Source organism: Mytilus edulis, unplaced genomic scaffold (assembly GCF_963676685.1).
Source record: "Mytilus edulis unplaced genomic scaffold, xbMytEdul2.2 SCAFFOLD_1124, whole genome shotgun sequence".
Lineage (NCBI taxonomy): Eukaryota > Metazoa > Mollusca > Bivalvia > Mytilida > Mytilidae > Mytilus > Mytilus edulis.
Window position 1 is genome coordinate 8,791 of NW_027268516.1, and position 18,942 is coordinate 27,732.

General features: G+C 33.3%; 1 protein-coding gene and 1 long non-coding RNA gene across 2 annotated transcripts; one reads left to right on the forward strand and one right to left on the reverse strand.

Moving 5' to 3' along the window:
- Nucleotides 1-312: 312 nt before the first annotated feature.
- On the reverse strand, nucleotides 313-2,957 carry LOC139507619 (uncharacterized). The gene is made up of 3 exons (XR_011660771.1): nucleotides 2,915-2,957; nucleotides 1,383-1,460; nucleotides 313-348 (listed from the first exon to the last, which is right to left on the reverse strand). It is a non-coding gene; the product is annotated as an uncharacterized lncRNA (long non-coding RNA).
- A 4,576-nt stretch (nucleotides 2,958-7,533) lies between these two features.
- LOC139507620 (uncharacterized) lies at nucleotides 7,534-18,265 on the forward strand. Its single transcript, XM_071295826.1, has 2 exons — nucleotides 7,534-7,723; nucleotides 17,230-18,265. The coding sequence occupies exon 2, from the start codon at nucleotides 17,240-17,242 to the stop codon at nucleotides 18,263-18,265; it is 1,026 nt and encodes a 341-aa protein (XP_071151927.1). The 5' UTR covers nucleotides 7,534-7,723; nucleotides 17,230-17,239.
- The last annotated feature ends 677 nt before the right edge of the window (nucleotides 18,266-18,942 follow it).

Sequence of the window (18,942 nt, forward strand, 5' to 3'; positions counted from 1 at the left end):
AACCGAAAGTGGGGTTTCTGAAGACATCTAATCTATTTAATTTATCCAAAAGTAGTAAAAAACAAAGGTCTGTACCAAATATTATGATAGTAGCATGATAATAACACATTTTTACACGCTAGCCTTCGATATTGGGCTGATTTAAGTATGACGTCCGCCATTTTGGATTTTACCGGAAGTGAGACATTTTTTTCAAATGCCTCCCTATCTGAAATAAAAGAGTAATACTTGAGGAAGGTCTATGCAAAATTTCATGCTTGTAACAGGATGTGCACAATTCGTCTGAAATATGCTTGTAGCCGCCGGACTAATAGCTGGAAATGCTGTTTCTGCAGAAAATCTTTACACCTAAAAATATTTTTTTTAATTTTTTTTCACAAATAATCCATTAAATAAGAGATAATAAATTTAATAGAAAATGCATATCTTGTAGTAGACAGCATAACCCTTATCCAAGGTATCCAATTCTAAGAACTTTAAGAAGTATTTCAAATCTAAATGACAATAAGAATAAATTAAGAACAATAAAAGTGAGGCAACTGAAATTTAAACTTAATCTGAGTTTTGTGGAAAGATGCACTGTGTATGAATGACATATAACATTTGTTTGATGCAATCTGGATTAGAGACAAAAAACGAAAAAAATCAGAATTTCTATCCATGTGTAAAGGATTATAACTCTAGATTGGTAAAAGAGAAGCCTTGATTTGTGTTTGTTGTAATAAGCATAGGGTATAAGTTTTATAGCATTTTGTTTTGGCAAAATGAAGTTAGAGAACAGAAACCAATTTAGAGATGTACAGACTTACAGACAAGGCTTAAACTTAATGTCCCCTCAGATATGATGGGAACATTAAAAATAGAACATTTCAGTTCATGCTTTTATACCACTTTCCTGTGAGAATGGTTTTAAACCAGTCATTCTTGGGGCCCTTAAGCTTCTGTTCCATCTTCCATATGAGCCAAGGCTCTGTGTTGAAGGCCCTACTGTGACCTATAATGGTCAACTTTTACAAATTGTGACTAGGAAGGAGAGTTGTCTCATTGGCACTCAAACCATATCTTATTATTCTGTATTCATGATTTATAAGAAAATGTTTTTCTCTTTCTTAAAATATTTGTTTGAGTCTTTTGCCTGATGAACAAAGATGTAATGTTTTGTTTTTCTCAAAGAGTTTTTATTCTTATAAACTGTTGTTCAGCTACAATTACAAAAAGAAGTTAAAACTGCTTGACATGTACTAAATCTATTGAGGAATAATTTCAATTTTGAATTGGTACATAATACTTTATGATAATTGAATGTAATTAAAACTGAGATCATGACTTTTTTTTTGCTTTTTATACTTATTTACTATAATTTGGCTAACACTTATTCAAACCTTATTGGCCAAATGCTTCACTCTTTTCAGAGCATTTTGCTCTTTCGCTTTCTACTTTGATACTGGCCATGGTAACACCTACAAAGAAAATCTGTTTGATTAGAGTTACATTTTTCTAACAAATAAATCAATGGAATTGTTGTTTAAACAATCAAGCAATTGAAATTTGATATAACATTAGATACAAACTAAATTATGCATAATTCATTGTAAAGGAAGGATTTTTCCAAAAAAACAATCTTATAGAAATGTCTCTTTTTATACATAACTGACAATGGCAAGGAAAACACATTAAAAAAAAAAAAAAGGAACAAAAGAAACACTTTTTCTTTCCCTTATGTTTAATTTCCTTACAAACAAACAAACAAACAAACAAACAAACAGACAGACAGACAGACAGACAGACAGACAGACAGACAGACAGACAGACAGACAGACAGACAGACAGACAGACAGACAGACAGACAGACAGACAGACAGACAGACAGACAGACAGACAGACAGACAGACAGACAGACAGACAGACAGACAGACAGACAGTATAAATTAATGAACACAACAGGGGTTAAGTTTAGGAGGGAGGGACAAATGGACAGATTCAGATGAATTGTATATATGTTCTGCTTATATAATGCTGTACAGACTAATTCTACTGTGTAGTGCGCATATATAAACATAGACCTGCAATCCCACATGCAGAGGGAGTTTAGTGTCATATTTTTAAGCCCGTTGCTCTGATTACACAGATTACCTGTGGTTCTCAATATGGTGGAGGGATTTACCCCCTCCCCCCATTTATTCTACAATCAACAGCACAGGCACTTGTTTTTATCCATTGGAAGACCCCCTATCAACGCATATTTACAAATTATTTATAAATATACGTTGATAGGAGGGTCTTCAAATAGATAGAAACAAGTTCCTGTGTCAAGGTACGTGAAAGTTGTTTTAGTGTAAAAATAATTCAATTACTGACATACTGGTGTATGTTTTTTTTGCGAGAAAAGAAAGGGGAGTAATAAAATATTGTTTGAAGTGAACACATTGAAAATTTCTGTTTAAGCTACCTTGTGATTTTTCGTACGGGTGTGGATAGTAAACCCCACATTGACAGAAACAAGTGCCAATTCCAATCTCAATATTTTGTATTGTGCATTTTACCTTATCAATATCATGCTTATAATTATTGGTCCAGGAACACAGGCGCGGATCCAGAGGGGGGGGGGGTTCCGGGTGTTGGAACCCCCCCTTTTTTTGGACGATCAATGCATTTGTATGGGGAGGTGTAGTTGGACCCCCCCTTTTGTCCTGGGTTAGGAACCCCCCCTTTTTAAAATGGCTGGACCGCCCCTGGAACATATATACAGATATATACTGTTCCCAGATTGGTCTCATTCGTCAAAATAGATAGTAGTCGTTTCATGAATGTTCTGCCCAAAATGTCAATTTCTTTGCTTATTGTTTAGTTTCATATGTATATATATCATGTATATCAAGTTAAGTATCGGGAATGTTTACAAATTATTCTATACCATTACACTAATGTTACTCTTTCGTGTTGAGGTTAAAATGTAGTCGATAAGCGTCTAAAAGAATACGATAACATTAAAGAAATGCTCTAAACTGGACCCCTGTTGTGTTCACTTATCGCTACACTGACAACAGGTATGGCCTAAATCCCGTGGTCAGAATTCTGACCACGGGATTTAATAATTCGACGAGACTAGTACATCATGGGCTATGTTTAATTATATATTATACTGATAGCAAATCAAAGAAAAATTAGCACATTTATTACCCTACTGAGTTCTTAAGGGAATAAAAGATGCCGTCTCAGTTTGTCAAGAACATGTTAACACGCTCGTTGGTCATTTATCTGCGCTACTACCATGGGGTAAATTAACAGATACTTGTTTATCTTGGGCATCGCAGTATTAACACTCGAGGTCAATTTCCTATCACTTTAATTGGCCAATTTTATTAGCGAATCGTTGAATTTGTAAGACTCATCCAATTAATGCCAGTGTGACAATAGCTCCAACCCGTTCCTTCGGTGCAAAGCTATAGATAGAACGGCGGACCAGTTTAGAAATGCTCCCGCACATCTCGCGTGGTTTCAATTAACGAGACCTACTGAGGCTGATCCTTACGGCTACTAGCCGTATATGAGAAGCTATTATAGCTCAAAATAACTCAATCTGAATAATCATAAGAATGGATGACAAATGCGACTATGCATGTTACCTATAGGACACAGAGTCATGACGATTGATTTATTGTGGAAGGAAGAGAAGCGACACACAAAATGAGGTCTTCTCGTTTAATAGTATAGATTTGAGATTTATCTTTTTTCATTTCTTAATACAGGTATATGGTTTCATTTGAGAATGACCCCTGCCCCTTTTTCAAAACTCAAATGCATGTATGTATTTCCATAAATCTCATAAGTTTGCAAGAATTCTTTCAATGACTGTTTGTATACAGGCAGGAATTGACTTTTTTAAAATGTTGCTGTGTAATTTGAAAGAGATAAATTGAATGTGTCTACACACATGACATTTGTATATGTGTAGTTCCTGCAAGTTTGTCGCAAGTTTGCAAACAAACAATTGCCGCAAGCTTGCAGCAAAGAATTGCCGCAAGCTTGCGGCAAATCTAATTTGCATAATTATGTTTGCAGCAAGCTTGCTGCGACCTTCATTTGCATGGTAGAATGGTTGCGGCAATGTTTGCTGCAAACTTGCGGCAAGTGTTTGCCGTAGGGCTTATATTATGGTAAGGGCAATGTTGAAATAGTGCATTGAAAAACAAACAAAAAACTTCCGCGCTCCATACAAATGTGTTCGGTCAACACTTGTGCACCCAAATAAAATTATAACAAGAACCATTAAATTCTATGAATGTTTCATTAGAATCCGTAATTTTGACAACAATCGCGAGACATTCAAATATATCATATTGTATTTCCGTGTAAACATGATAAGTAAAATACAATATCTACGACTGCACGTGCTATTCGTCACAATGTTAAAAATAATGCATTAAAAAAAACGAAACCTCTTCTGTGAATCTAAAATTAATGGTTGTAGCATACAAAGGAATTATGAGTATTGGTTGCTTCTTTTTGTCGAGCCTTCGACTTTAGTCGAAAAATCGAGACATAGCGATTCTACATTCCGTCGTTGTCGTCGTCGTCGGTGGCGATGACAAATATTCACTCTGTGGTTAAAGTATTTGAAATTTTAATAACTTTCTTAAACTATTCTCGATGTGTACCAGACTTGGACAGAAGCTTGTTTATGATCATAACATAGTATCCAGAAGTAAATTTTGTAAAAATAAAATCATTTTTATCCGTATTTTACTTATAAATAGACTTAGTTTTTCTGCCAGGACACTAAACATTCACTTTGGTTAAAGTTGATTTTTTTTAGAATGCTTAAAATAAAAAAAAAAAAAAAAATAAAAAAAAAAAAAAAAAAAAACAGTTGTTGGCATGACACGGGTTATGTTCTTCTCATATATTTTATGATAGTATGATACTAAACCCCTAACGGGAGGGATTGTACCTGATATTCATATGATGAAGACATAATCTTTCAATCAGTTTAATTGAGGTCTGGAGCTGGCATGTCAGTTAACTGCTAGTAGTCTGTTGTTATTTATGTATTATTGTCATTTTATTTATTTTCTTTTGTTACATCTTTTGACATCAGACTCGGACTTCTCTTGAACTGAATTTTAATGTGCGTATTGTTATTCTTTTACTTTTCTACATTGGCTAGAGGTATAGGGGGAGGGTTGAGATCTCATAAACATGTTTAACCCCGCCGCAATTTTGCGCCTGTCCCAAGTCAGGAGCCTCTGGCCTTTGTTAGTCTTGTATGATTTTAAATTTTAGTTTCTTGTGTATAATTCGGAGCTTAGTATGACGTCCATTATCACTGTACTATTATGCATATTTTAGGGGCCAGCTGAAGGACACCTACGGGTGCGGGAATTCTCGCTACATTGAAGACCCATTGGTTGCCTTCGGCTGTTGTTTGCTCTATGGTCGGGTGGTTGTCGCTTTGACATATTCACCATTTCCTTTCTCAATTTTATTTTATTAATAACTTACTTATACTATCCTGGATTTGTACCAAACTTGGACAGAAGCTTGTTTATGATCTAAAGCTTGTGTCTAAAAGGAAATTTTGTTTAAATTTTGTACATGTTTATCCGTATTTTATCCATAAATGGACTCAGTTTTTCTTCCAATTAATATAATTACATACAGCCTAGATCTGCAGATAAAGTTTTTTAAACATTTTTAGATTCATAAACTATCCTGTATTTTTAACAAACTTGGACAAAGCTTCTTACAATCAAAAGATGGTATCAAGAGGCATATTTTGATTGATTTTGCATCAATTTTGTTGGACATACGATTAAAAGCAAAAGTAGGCGAGACACTGGGTTCCGCGGAAACCGTACGAATGTTTATAACTGTATAGGAATGTTACAGTGTTGATCTCGGGCGCACATCTTTAACAATTGTGCATCGGTCAACGATTTTTACCCAAATAAAAGAATAAGATGTATTTAATTCTTAGAATGTTGCTTTTTACAACTAAAATTTTAAAACAGAAGAAAGTGGCAAAATTAGGTTTATCTGTTTAAGACCATTTGCTATTCTGCAAAAGTGGAAAGGGGGGGGGCTGGAGGATTTTGAAAATAAATAACTCAGCCTTGATAATCCCAAAAATAATGGTTTGTTCTGTGGTAATTTGAAAATAAAATATAACTTCCAATGTATTGAAAATAAATAACTCGGCAAGTCTGTTAAGCCATTTTGTAAATGCTATTTGTAAGTATGAGGTGGCACGAGATTCTTCATTAAATTCATCTTTTTTATTTTTTTAAAGAATGTCGGACACAGTTCCGAAATCTTATAATAATAAGAGTATAAATATTATCTAAATGATACTTGAAATGTCTGAAAGGAGGTGTCATTTAACTTGAGGTTTATTTTCTCAGTAACACTTAGCTCACTTTTTTCACAGCTAGGGACGTAACTTCATTGAGACAAATGACTCATCGACGAAATTTCAAAACCAAAAGCTTGTCTTCATATCAAATTGTTTTCAAGCCACATACCAATCTAATTTTTGAATAACATGTTTGCTAAATCCTACATATTGGTCTGTAGATGTTGGTCCTATAACCTAAAGACTTTTACTGAATCTATAAATTTTGCTTTGAGACCAAAATATTGTCAAAAATTAATAAAACAGAGTTTGCGTTTTCATATTAAGAAAGGGTCTATAGGAAACGCAAAGAAAGCATTTTGTTCATTTGTTCTTATATAGCTTCTTGGGTCCTTCAGCAGTTCAAAAATTCCGTCGAAGTTAAATTTTTACACTCACTCTGCTCATCGGAAATATGTTTGGCAATACTTTTAAAAGAGGCTTGTTACAGTCCAACTTTAATACCGTATATGTATGCAATCCATGTATATGCAGTCAGAAATGAATCTGCTCGGAAGATTCATTTCTGCAGATGACGATGATTTATTCTGATTCAATGGTACATAATGACTTGATTATACATGTATTATTTTATTTGATTTTTAAAGAATAAAAAAAAATGAATTTAAAATTTGTTTTAATAAATATTTCAGAATGATATAGTTATGAAATTAAATAATCGGTCCCTTGTTTTCATAAAAATGAAAAATCCTGCTTCAACAGTGCAGAAAATAAATAATCGATCAAAAAGAAATCCTCCAGCCCACCCCACACCACGTGAATATCATGATCGTCCCCTTACCTTCTTACGCGTCCGTTAAATGATGAATCAAGTTAAAACAAAATTTTGTTTTGCCATGATGCCTCTAAAAACAGATTTTCATTATTTCAAGATTTCATAATTATTTAGACTATTTTCTCAGAAATAAAGCTGGAAATTGCAATAATCCATAATAATGTACATGATTTTTGAAACAAAATATGTTTTAGTAAATATGCTAAAAAATAATTAACGTTCGTTGTACATTTATTATGTTGTTTTCTTTTGGGTTAAAAATTTATTTTCAATGTCTAGATGATTCTATGCAGATACAGATATCCCAAGTGACACGTGACTCAAGTCTGAAAACCGGAAATGTAGGATTTATTTAGGATGTAAGCTAAAGACCGAAAAAATCAAGGTAGCGTCATATGAAAATCAACAATCATCTATCGTTTTGAAAACTATGATCAGTGATGATAACAGTCTAAACATGCTAAAGACGATATCGTACAAGGAGCATTCGAAATGTTTTATGAGCTCCTTTTCGACCATTTAATATCTAGGAAAGAGTAAGTGAAGAGAATCCACAGGCACTTGTTTCTATCCATTGGAAGACCCATGGCCACTATCAACGTATATAGTGGGTCTTCCAATGGATAGAAACAAGTGCCTGTGAGAGAATCACAGACTTTGAACTTGTTTTATTTTATACTTAAAGTAACAGTATAGTATCATTAGGGTAGGATAGTCCAAATACAAATACCGAAATATAAACAAAATGAAATACATTGTACCCTGAGCTGTAAAAAAAGTGAGGATGAAGATGAGGACCCAGCAGTTGCAATATTATACATTGTATGCAGATGTATCAACTCCAAGCACATGGGCTTGTTTAGGAATCGCCCAGAATCAGGGTCCCTTCGCCCTGAATCACGTTGGCCCTAGTACCTGTTCGCCCCAGTGGCGGATCCAGAAATTTTCATCAGTGGGGGCCCACTGACTGACCTAAGAGGGGGCCCACTCCAGTCACACTTCAGTGATTCCCTATATAAGCAACCAATTTTTTCCCAAAAAGGGGGGGGCCCGGGCCCCCTGGACCACCCCCCCCCCCCCCCCCCCCCCCGAAATCCGCCTATGCACCCTGATACCTGTTTGCCCAGGGTCCATTCGCCCTGATTTTTATATTTTTCGAATTGTTGTCTAGTTGCATTATTCATGTTATTTTAAGCGTTTGAACAAAATATGTTCAAGTTTGTTGAAAAATTGACAGAATATTTATCATGTTTATAGGCGCTGGCTACAGTTACATGGAAATGTAACAATAATGAAAATATTATTGTTACATCGGAGACTAATTGCCGGAAATTGCCGGAATGCAAAGTTGGGTAAGGAACCGATTAATTACGAATGTAACAACGGTTACAATACATTGTGTTATTGTTACATGAAAAACAGAAATGTACGCTAGATTTATTAAATTTAAATCTTCTATAGTTGTGTTGCTTAATTCATTCATATGTACTGAATAATACTTGTAATAATGATAAATAATAAATATTATTATTCAACAAATAGTTTTACGTATAAATGGTTTTGATATTCTGAAAGGTACTACTTCAGATTAGTTAAGTGCCAAAGGCAAAAAATATAGTTTAATGGTTTGTTGACTTGTTGAGAACTCGGGCTGAGAAAAGTGTTCACTTTTTAACGTACTATTTAACTGCACACCTACATGTACTCTTATTACTGTCATTATACTTTGAACAATGAATGAAGAGATTCCTATTACCAAGTTTGTTTTGGATGAAAAATTTAAAACTTTGGATGCGTTTGAAACGAAACTGAAACAATATCAAGACACAAATTCGTTACAGCTATAGATACAAACGTAGCTCTAAAAAAATGATACATCAAAAGCAAAGTTTGCTAACTGCTAAGTTGGATACTGAAATCTGAGGTAAACTTAAAATCCATAATGGACGGCAATGCGATCATATTGAAAGACGACATATGAAACTATACCACATGCCTCCAACCAAAATATTGGAGGAGAATATCAACATTGCTACAGTAAAAAAAAGAATTTCTCACCATAAGCATGGCACACATTAAAGATTGCCTTACTGTCAGACCTAAACATGCTCCAAAAAGCATTAACTGGATATGTAGAAACTGTCATTGTAAATAAAAATTACAGAAATTGCATGTAATAATTGTATGTATTGTAATAACAAAATAAATATCTTCAACTTTTATTATTTAGTACATATTACAAGTCCCATCGTGCATTAATGCTGTTTGTCATGTAACAATAAGGCTATGTAACCGTAGCCTCAATGGTTATTGTTACATTCGTAATTAATCAGGTCCTTATCCAACCATGCATTCTGTCATTTAGTCTCCAATGTAACAATAATATTTTTATTATTGTTACATTTCCATGTAACCGCTGCCAGTGCCATATTTATATTGCCGCAATCAATTTATCATTTTCCCTTTGATTTGCAGAGTAGAATACTGGAATACAATGTATTTATCTTTATTGATATTTGTTAACAAAATAATTGTATTCAGTCAAGATTTCACAAATGTATGCAGTATGACTAGTCTTGGAGTATAAATAAATGAACTTGTAAATCCGTTTCATAATTTACAGTTCGTACATCATTGTTTTCATTAATTTCAAGCTGAATGTTTTATCAAAACAAAACGTTTGTTTTTATTATTAATCCATCAAAAGACAAGTATCACAATAATCAGTTATCATGGTTATCCAAATTATTTTGTCATTGAACAATTAATGATCCTTAACAAGCCATAAACTTTTAGATATTTTAATGTTTCCATAAACATGATAAATTTCAAGAATATACATGATATATACCATAGAAATATCTGAATAAGTTTATTCAACTTCAATGCCCTTAACAGTCAGGGGATTTACTTAAATGAGTGATTTTCTAAACCACTGATTTAAGTAACATTATTTCCATACAGATTGGAAGTAAGAGTTGTCTTTCTTTAATAATCACCTATTTAAGTAGTACAAATTAATCACTAGAAGAAGTGATTGAACTTTATTATATAGCTTTAAATATAGAATACTAATGATCCAGGGACTAATTATGTTTCTAAACTTATCAGAACCAACATCTGTGTTGTCTAGGATGACCAGGTCATTTCAGGCTTAAATTAAAATATTGTTTGTTTGCCCTTTACCGACCGACCCTATAAATTCGTTCCGCCTGAAAATCTTTTATTTGTATTTACCTGCAAGATTTTATTTTATTTTGTTTTTCCGTTCCTACAAATAATCTTATATTTGTATTTCCCGCTCAAAACATTTTTACTGGAATCCTCGGGTTTTATCTTTCCCGGATAAGGTCTAGTCCGTTTGGTATCACGTGAGCGTTTGACATGAACACTTGCATTTAGAGTTTCAAAGCATTTGTTAAAAATCATGATATGACGAACGTTACTCTGTGTCTTTATACTTGAAGAGTAGGGTTCATTAAAAAAAAGTTCGTCCAATACAAAATTATCAACGTGTGTACAAAATATTTTGTAAACGGATTTGTATCCTATGTAGGAATGCCTTTGGTGATCGGTGGATCAGGATGATTATGTTAACGATGCCTTCAACAAGCATTGATATATTATTTATATCTGACATGAACCAAAGGTCTGTAAAGTGGAGAATATTTGGCAGTAAAATCGCCAAGTTTTTCCATACAAATCATTTATAATTGCGATAAAAGATACGTGACAATTTTGTTTAAGTCTTGTATCATTTTTATTGGAAACCCAGGCATACAAGAACATTTAAACACACTAGGGACTGTTTCTACTAGTAATGTATGTCTGCCTGGACATATTTTACCAGGACAAAGTTATCTCAAACAGAAAACCTTTAGGTCGAGGTAAGCGTACAATGAACGTAGGACAGAATATTAGTGTATGAAGTAAAAAATCTCAAAAGTTCCAGGCATATTAATGTTGAAAGCCCTATATTTTTATATTTGAAAACAAAATAGTGCATATGAATTAATTTCACATTCTACATGATATTTTTTTCTTCAAAACTTCCTGGAACTTTATACTAGTCTAATAGTCCCTGAAATTTATTAGCAAAAACATACTTAAACAAAAGCAATACAGACAAAAATGACGTCATGCAGATTATGTATCTATAAAATAAAATATACCTACCTGCCTACCCATGACAAAAAATGTACCGAGCTCAGTTATTTTTTGGGAAAGAAAAATAAAATATTTTACCTACCTACCTACCCTGTTTCAAAACCTACCTACCCTGTTTCAAAACATAGGGTCGGAAAACAAACAATATTTTAATTAAGGCATCAGGTGATGACCTTGTACTGAATCTAGGATAATGACATAAAAATCACTTGTTTAAGTATCATACCTCAATTTCCTTCCCAAAAATCACTAATTTAAGTATCATTATTTTAATAACCCCCACTAATTTCAACACCCCCGAACAGTGAAATTTTTATCGCCGACAGTAGAATTTTATTACATAATCTGAAAGATGAACTTTACAGGAAAAATCTGTTAAGAAAGTATGAGTTTATTATGTAAAGCCATTATTATAGCATTTTTTCAACTAAAATAGAATTTACAGATAAATGATAGCACCAAAGGCATAAACCTTGCTACATAAAAGAAGCAAAAAGTTCTTTTTTTTCCAATTTTATTAATGAAAAGATATTATTAAAACATGTTAAACCTATGTGTTTAAAATTTGAGTAAAACTACAAAATCACAGCTTCAATTTTGCTACTCAAATAAGTGATTTAAAAATCACTTATTTCAGTAAGTCCCCTGACTGCTGAATATTAATATTTTTATAGTAGGGCAAACGGACTCCATCACGTCTATGGGGGAACGAACTCAGAGTGAACGGACCTAAGGCGAACATGTTGTTAGGGCGAACGGTCCCGATACCCTTGTTTAGTGGGTCAGACAAGGTTTTACTGTCAATGGCGGTCGCTATCCACCGTTTTATAATAGATAGAGATTGCAATGAAGGTGTCTTATATAGGATAGCAACTGCCATTGAGGTGTTTTACATAGGATAGCGACCGCCAATGAGGTGTTTTATATAGGATAGCGACCGCCATTGATGTGTTTTATATAGGAAAGTGACCGCCATTGATGTGTTTTATTTAGGATAGTGACCGCCATTGATGTGTTTTATATAGGATAGCGACCGCCATTGAGGTGTTTTATTTAGGATAGCGACCGCCATTGAGGTGTTTTACATAGGATAGCGACCGCCATTGAGGTGTTTTATTTAGGATAGTGACTGCCAATGAGGTGTTTTATATAGGATAGCGACCGCCATTGAGTTGTTTGATATAGGATAGTGACCGCCATTGATGTGTTTTATTTAGGATAGCGACCGCCAATGAGGTGTTTTATATAGGATAGTGACCGCCATTGATGTGTTTTATTTAGGATAACGACTGCCATTGAGGTGTTTTATATAGGATAGTGACCGCCATTGATGTGTTTTATTTAGGATAGCGACCGCCAATGAGGTGTTTTATATAGGATAGTGACTGCCATTGACAGTAAAACCTTGTGTGACCCACTTAACATTTACAAATTCCTGTGCTCCAAGCCACAGGGGCAAAAATCCTGCATAAGAAGAATAATCTTCAATCTTCGTCCGGTGTCTGTCATCTGTAAACTTTTAAAAAATCTTCTCCTCTGAAACTACTGGGCAAAATTTAACCAAACTTAGCCACAATCATCATTGGGTATCTATTTTTTTTAAATGTGTGACATGACCTGGCCAACCAACCAAGATGGCCACCATGGCTAAAAATAGAACATATGGGTAAAATGTAGATTTTGGCTTATAACTCTGAAACCAAAGCATTTAGAGCAAATCTGACATGGGGTTAAATTGTCTATTAGGTCAAGATTTATCTGCCCTGAAATTTTCAGACTAATCAGACAACCCTTTATTGGGTTGCTGCCCCGAAATTAGTAATTTGAAGGAAATTTTGCAGATTTTGGTTATTACATGTATCTTGAATATTGTTATAGAAAGAGATAAACTGTAAACTGCAATAATGTTCAGCAAAGTAAGATCTACAAATAAGTCGACATGAACAAAATAGTCAGTTGACCCCTTAAGGAGTTATTGCCCTTTATAGTCAATTTTTATATGTTGGTATCACGTTGGCGTCGTCTTTGTCGTCGTCGTCCGAATGCTTTTAGTTTTTGCACTCTAACTTTAGTAAAAGGGAATAGAACTCTATGAAATTTTAACACAAGGTTTATGACCACAAAAGGAAGGTTGGGATTGATTTTGGGAGTTTTGGTCCCAACATTTTAGGAATTAGGGGCCAAAAAGGGTCCAAATAAGCATTTTCTTGGTTTTCGCGCTATAAATTTAGTTTAAGTAAATAGAAATCAATGAAATTTTGACACAAGGTTTATGACCACAAAAGGAAGGTGGGGATTGATTTTGGAGTTTTGGTTCCAACAGTGTAGGAATTAGGGGCAAAAAAAGGGCACAAATAAGCATTATTCTTGGTTTTCGCACCATAACTTTAGTATAAGTAAATAGAAATCTATGAAAGTTGAACACAAGGTTTATGACCATAAAAGGAAGGTTGGGGTTGATTTTGGGAGTTTTGGTCCCAACAGTTTAGGAGTAAGGGGCCCAAAGGGTCCAAAATTGAACTTTGTTTGATTTCATCAAAAATTGAATAATTGGGGTTCTTTGATATGCCGAATCTAACTGTATGTAGATTCTTAATTTTTGGTCCCGTTTTCAAATTGGTCTACATTAAGGTCCAAAGGGTCCAAAATTAAACTTAGTTTGATTTTAACAAAAATTGAATCCTTTGGGTTTTTTGATATGCTGAATCTAGAAATGTACTTAGATTTTTGATAATGGGTCCAGTTTTCAAGTTGGTCCAAATAGGGGTCCAAAATTAAACTTTGTTTGATTTCATCAAAAATTGAATAATTGGGGTTCTTTGATATGCAAAATCTAACTGTGTATGTAGATTCTTAAATTTTGGTCTCGTTTTCAAATTGGTCTACATTAAGGTCCAAAGGGTCCAAAATTAAACTAAGTTTGATTTTAACAAAAATTGAATTCTTGGGGGATCCAAAATTATTATATTAAGTATTGTGCAATAGCAAGAAATTTTCAATTGCACAGTATTGTGCAATAGCAAGAAATTTTCAATTGCACAGTATTGCACAATAGCAATCAATCTTCAATTGCACAGTATTGTGCAATAGCAAATATTTTCAATTGCACAGTATTGCGCAATAGCAAAAAATATCTAGTGCACAATATTGTGCAATAGCAAGAAATTTTGGAGTTATCTTTCTTTGTCCAGAATAGTAGTTGAATCAACTTAAATCATTGTTTTATACAATATACAATGTATATTCACTTTTACTACCAACTGATAAATTAAAATAATCTTTACCATTCAGTGATAACAAGCACTTTATTTTACATTTTAAAATTTTATGATGTATTTAAATGAGTAGTTATTGTTGCAAACTCCATTAGAAATTTGAATTGAGATCAGTTTTGGGAAAAGGGAAAGGGGGATGTGAAAAAAAATGGGGGGTGGGGGGTTAAATTTTTCTCATTTCATAAATAAAAAGAAAATTTCTTCAAACATTTTTTTGAGAGGATTAATATTCAACAGCATAGTGAATTGCTCAAAGGCAAAAAAAAATATTTTAAGTTCATTAGACCTTATTCATTCTGTGTCAGAAACCTATGCTGTGTCAACTATTTAATCACAATCCAAATTTAGAGCTGAATCCAGCTTGAATGTTGTGTCCATACTTGCCCCAACTGTTCATGGTTCAACCTCTGCGGTCGTATAAAGCTGTGCCCTGCGGAGCATCTGGTTAAAAATTTTCATAAATTTTTGTAAATTTTTGTAAATTTTAGAAAATATTTTCCACTGTAATTATTTGGCCAAGTTCATTATACATGTAGATAGAGATAATTGTAGCGACAAGAATGTTCAGTAAATAAAGATCTTAAAACACATCATCATCACCAAAACATAATTTTGTCATGAATTTATCTGTGTCCATTGTTTAATATGCACATAGACCAATTGTGAGCGACACAGGCTCTTGAGAGCCTCTAGTTTAAAAGTCAATAACTCTAAAATGAAATATGGAATCATCACCAAAAGTATACAGATCTTTAGATTAATATAGGTCAAAAGTGTGTAAAGTTTCAAGCATTAATCATAAATTATTTTAAGATATGGGGCAACATGCGAAAAAAACCACACCTGTTTTAGTTACAAAGTCCTGTAATTCAAAAAGTTTTAATCTTATTTTCGCTAAAAAAAGTATACAGATCATTTGACCATCATGATTTATATAAGAAACAATTATGGTACATGTATAACGTCTTATGAAATTTAGTTTATTATATATAAATTGTTCTCAAGTTAAGGTGCAACATGTTTACACCAGACAGATGGACAGAAAGACGGACGCCTGACAATTCTCCTGACAATTTTGACATGCATATTAAAAAAAGAAAAATTAGTATGATTCAATTAACTGGCTTTAATCATGTTAATAATCCAAAGTAATATCATGAATATTGGCTTCTTGAAAGGTTATTATATATTTTTACTAAGACACCTTCCTGTTGCAGCAAAATAAAAATAGCCTTTCGAGACATCATAAATTATGAGATGTATTTTATTTTCAAGCTCCAACTATCATGACTACAGTCCCTGTCACATAATAGTTATCAAAGGTACCAGGATTATAACTTAATACGCCAGACGCGCGTTTCGTCTACATAAGACTCATCATTGACGCTCATATCAAAATATTTATAAAGCCAAACAAGTACAAAGTTAAAGAGCAATGAGGATTCAAAATTCCAAAAAGTTGTGCCAAATACAGCTAAGGTAATCTATGCCTGGGATAAGAAAATCCTTAGTTTTCGAAAAATTCAAAGTTTATAAAATTGGCACCACAGTTTTTGTGGAAAATTATTAAACTACCAGCCACATTCATTCTAGGCGACTTAGTCCTGGACTCATGAACACCTACAAATGTATGTGGACTCATCATTTTAAAACTGATGAGTCCACAGATTCATTCTTTTATTGTAGTTGTAAGTTTTAATTTTTCAATTGTTATACAAATGTTAAATTAAACAAATATATTTCATACACTTTTTCTTTTTACAAAAATATTTCAAATTCTAAGAAAAAGACATCCATGCTATATCCAGTAAAATATGTGAAATTACAATACACTGTTAAGAAGTTTACATGGGAGATAATCTAAAATCAGTTATCATTTATCATAATTATCTTCCCTTCTCTCCATTCATGCCATTTAAACTTCAAGACATATTTTAAACGTGTTTTAGCTTTTTGTAAATGTATTTGTGCCAATAAAATATCATCTTTTGCATACAAAAACACCATTTTAGAAGAAGAAAAAAAATTCAAAAACTTGAATGTGGACATTTTTAGCTCACCTTGCACAAAGCATGCAAAGATGTTAATTGTCTGGCAAAAAGTAGAGAGCAGTCAAGCATTTTTACTAAATAAATGAAAGAAATACACTATGCATCTGTTTCAACATGTCCAATTTTCATGATATTATTTAAAACACCTTGAATTCTTGTCTATTTCATGCCAATTGCATGATATGATACACAAAGAGTTCTTGAGGAAAATATGGTGGTCCTTAATATTATTTGTATTACAAACATGACAAAATACTAAAATAGGGCGGGACCTTTGCAAATTTTGTTGGTCAAATGATAATGATTTAAATCCCTGGAACTCATTTCATTTCCTTTTGAGACTCTGTACACATGATACATGTTTATGTAAAAATTATCATTGATTGTTAAAATGAGACAGAAATAAGACATTGTATTAAAGACCAAAATTTAAAATCAATTTGACCAAGTTGGTAATTTACTATAGCTAGTACATTAGATCATAATCTGAATAATGATTTATAAACAAATGATAAATATAATGATTTATCACAATGTAATTTTAAATAGGTGCTGAAACATGGAAGGCAGCTATTTCATTCCTAGTCATGCAGAGGACCTGACGAAATGTATGTATGAACTACAGCAGGATGGGACATTCTGTGATGCAGGCCTTGAGTGTAAAGATGGCGTCATATTTGTTCATAAACTTGTTCTAATGGCATGTAGAAGTCCATATTTGAGGAATCAATTGGCGACAGAAAGTCAAGGTACAAGAGTTTATGTTAGTCTTAAGAATTATTCTTTAAAAACAGTTTGCTGTTTGGTGCAGACCCTATATACAGGACAGTCAAATATTTCCAAGGAGAATGAAGTAAAATTTAGACTTTTGTGTGAGACAATAGGGCTTGACAATATAAAATCTGAGGCTGAACATTTTATTCAGCTAGACCAAAATGTTAATGAAGTGGAAAGCATAAATCCATTTTGTGCTGTTCAAGTTGAAGAGGAAATAATAGAATACCAGGATGGAATCAAATGTACAGCACTGGTGGCATCTGCCAATCATGGACCAGATGACAACTTAGTTGACAGTACAATCACTGTTGATAATGTAGAGGATCTCAACAATGAAATCAGTGATGTGAAAGTTGATGGTGATACGGTTAAAATAAATCAAAATTTAGAAGTTGAAAGGGAAGCTAACAAATCTTTGGATCCGCCCACAATAAGAGAAACCAGAAGCAGCAAGAGAAGAAAAATTTACCACACTGATAACACTTCACAAGTAAAAGACAATGCCACCTCAGCTAACGTGGCAGAAATATTGGCCATTGCAAAACAATTGTCTGGAAAAGATGAAGACCAGCCATCTAAATCTGCTTCTACTTGTCTAGATCAAACTCAATCCAGTTTATGTTCTCTATGTAAAAAAGAATTTGTCAATGAAGGGGAAAATGTTACAGATCCAACCAAGACAGTTTGTACAGAATGTATAGTTCTATTTAGTGAAGAAACCAACCATGACCGAGAGATGGAAACTAAACCAGACCAAACACAAAGTTACAACAGTGAAGATGCTGGAGAAAACAGCGAAAAGGTATAAACAATGTTAATTTAAACTTTTTCTTATGCAATTTTTATACCACAGCAAAAATTGAAAAATTTTTGGTCGTATATTGGTATCACGTTGGCGTCAGCGTCGTCGTCATCGTCGTCCGAATAATTTTGGTTTTTGCACTATAAGGCCAACTAATATTAATTAGTAGATTTTCATCCAAAGTTTTGAAAAAAATGGGGCGGGTGGGAGGATTTTATTTTTTAAATTTTATTCAATTTGAAACCTTCTTGTGGCGTGAACTTCATATATATGCAAGTGTTATAATTACAAAATTTAGCTTATACCATGTAAATGTTTAAACATGTATAAAGAATCGTACATAATTCTTGAATAAACATCTCTGATTTGCAACGCGGACTGTTCTACATGCAATTGCTACTTTAGAAACATGATCAGCAAACAGTAAAACCATGGAGAAATTCTCTATTCATTTGACTACCAACTCCAAATTTATTTTGCTCTCTAAGCGATGGTTTGTAGTCCCCATAAACTTATGCAAATGCAATGGTATGCAGCACAAGTATTATGAATGAAATGAACACTCAAACAAGTGTTGCCAGGAATAGTAAAGTTGGCGCTTTTAAGATTCTCAAGTTATGCAAGAAGTGATGCATATATAATTACATTATAAATGGTATTTTGTGTTTTTAAACAAAAACAAT

Bases quoted from the DNA above. Each gene is read 5' to 3' on its own strand.
- LOC139507620 (XM_071295826.1), top strand. From the start codon at position 17,240: ATGGAAGGCAGCTATTTCATTCCTAGTCATGCAGAGGACCTGACGAAA.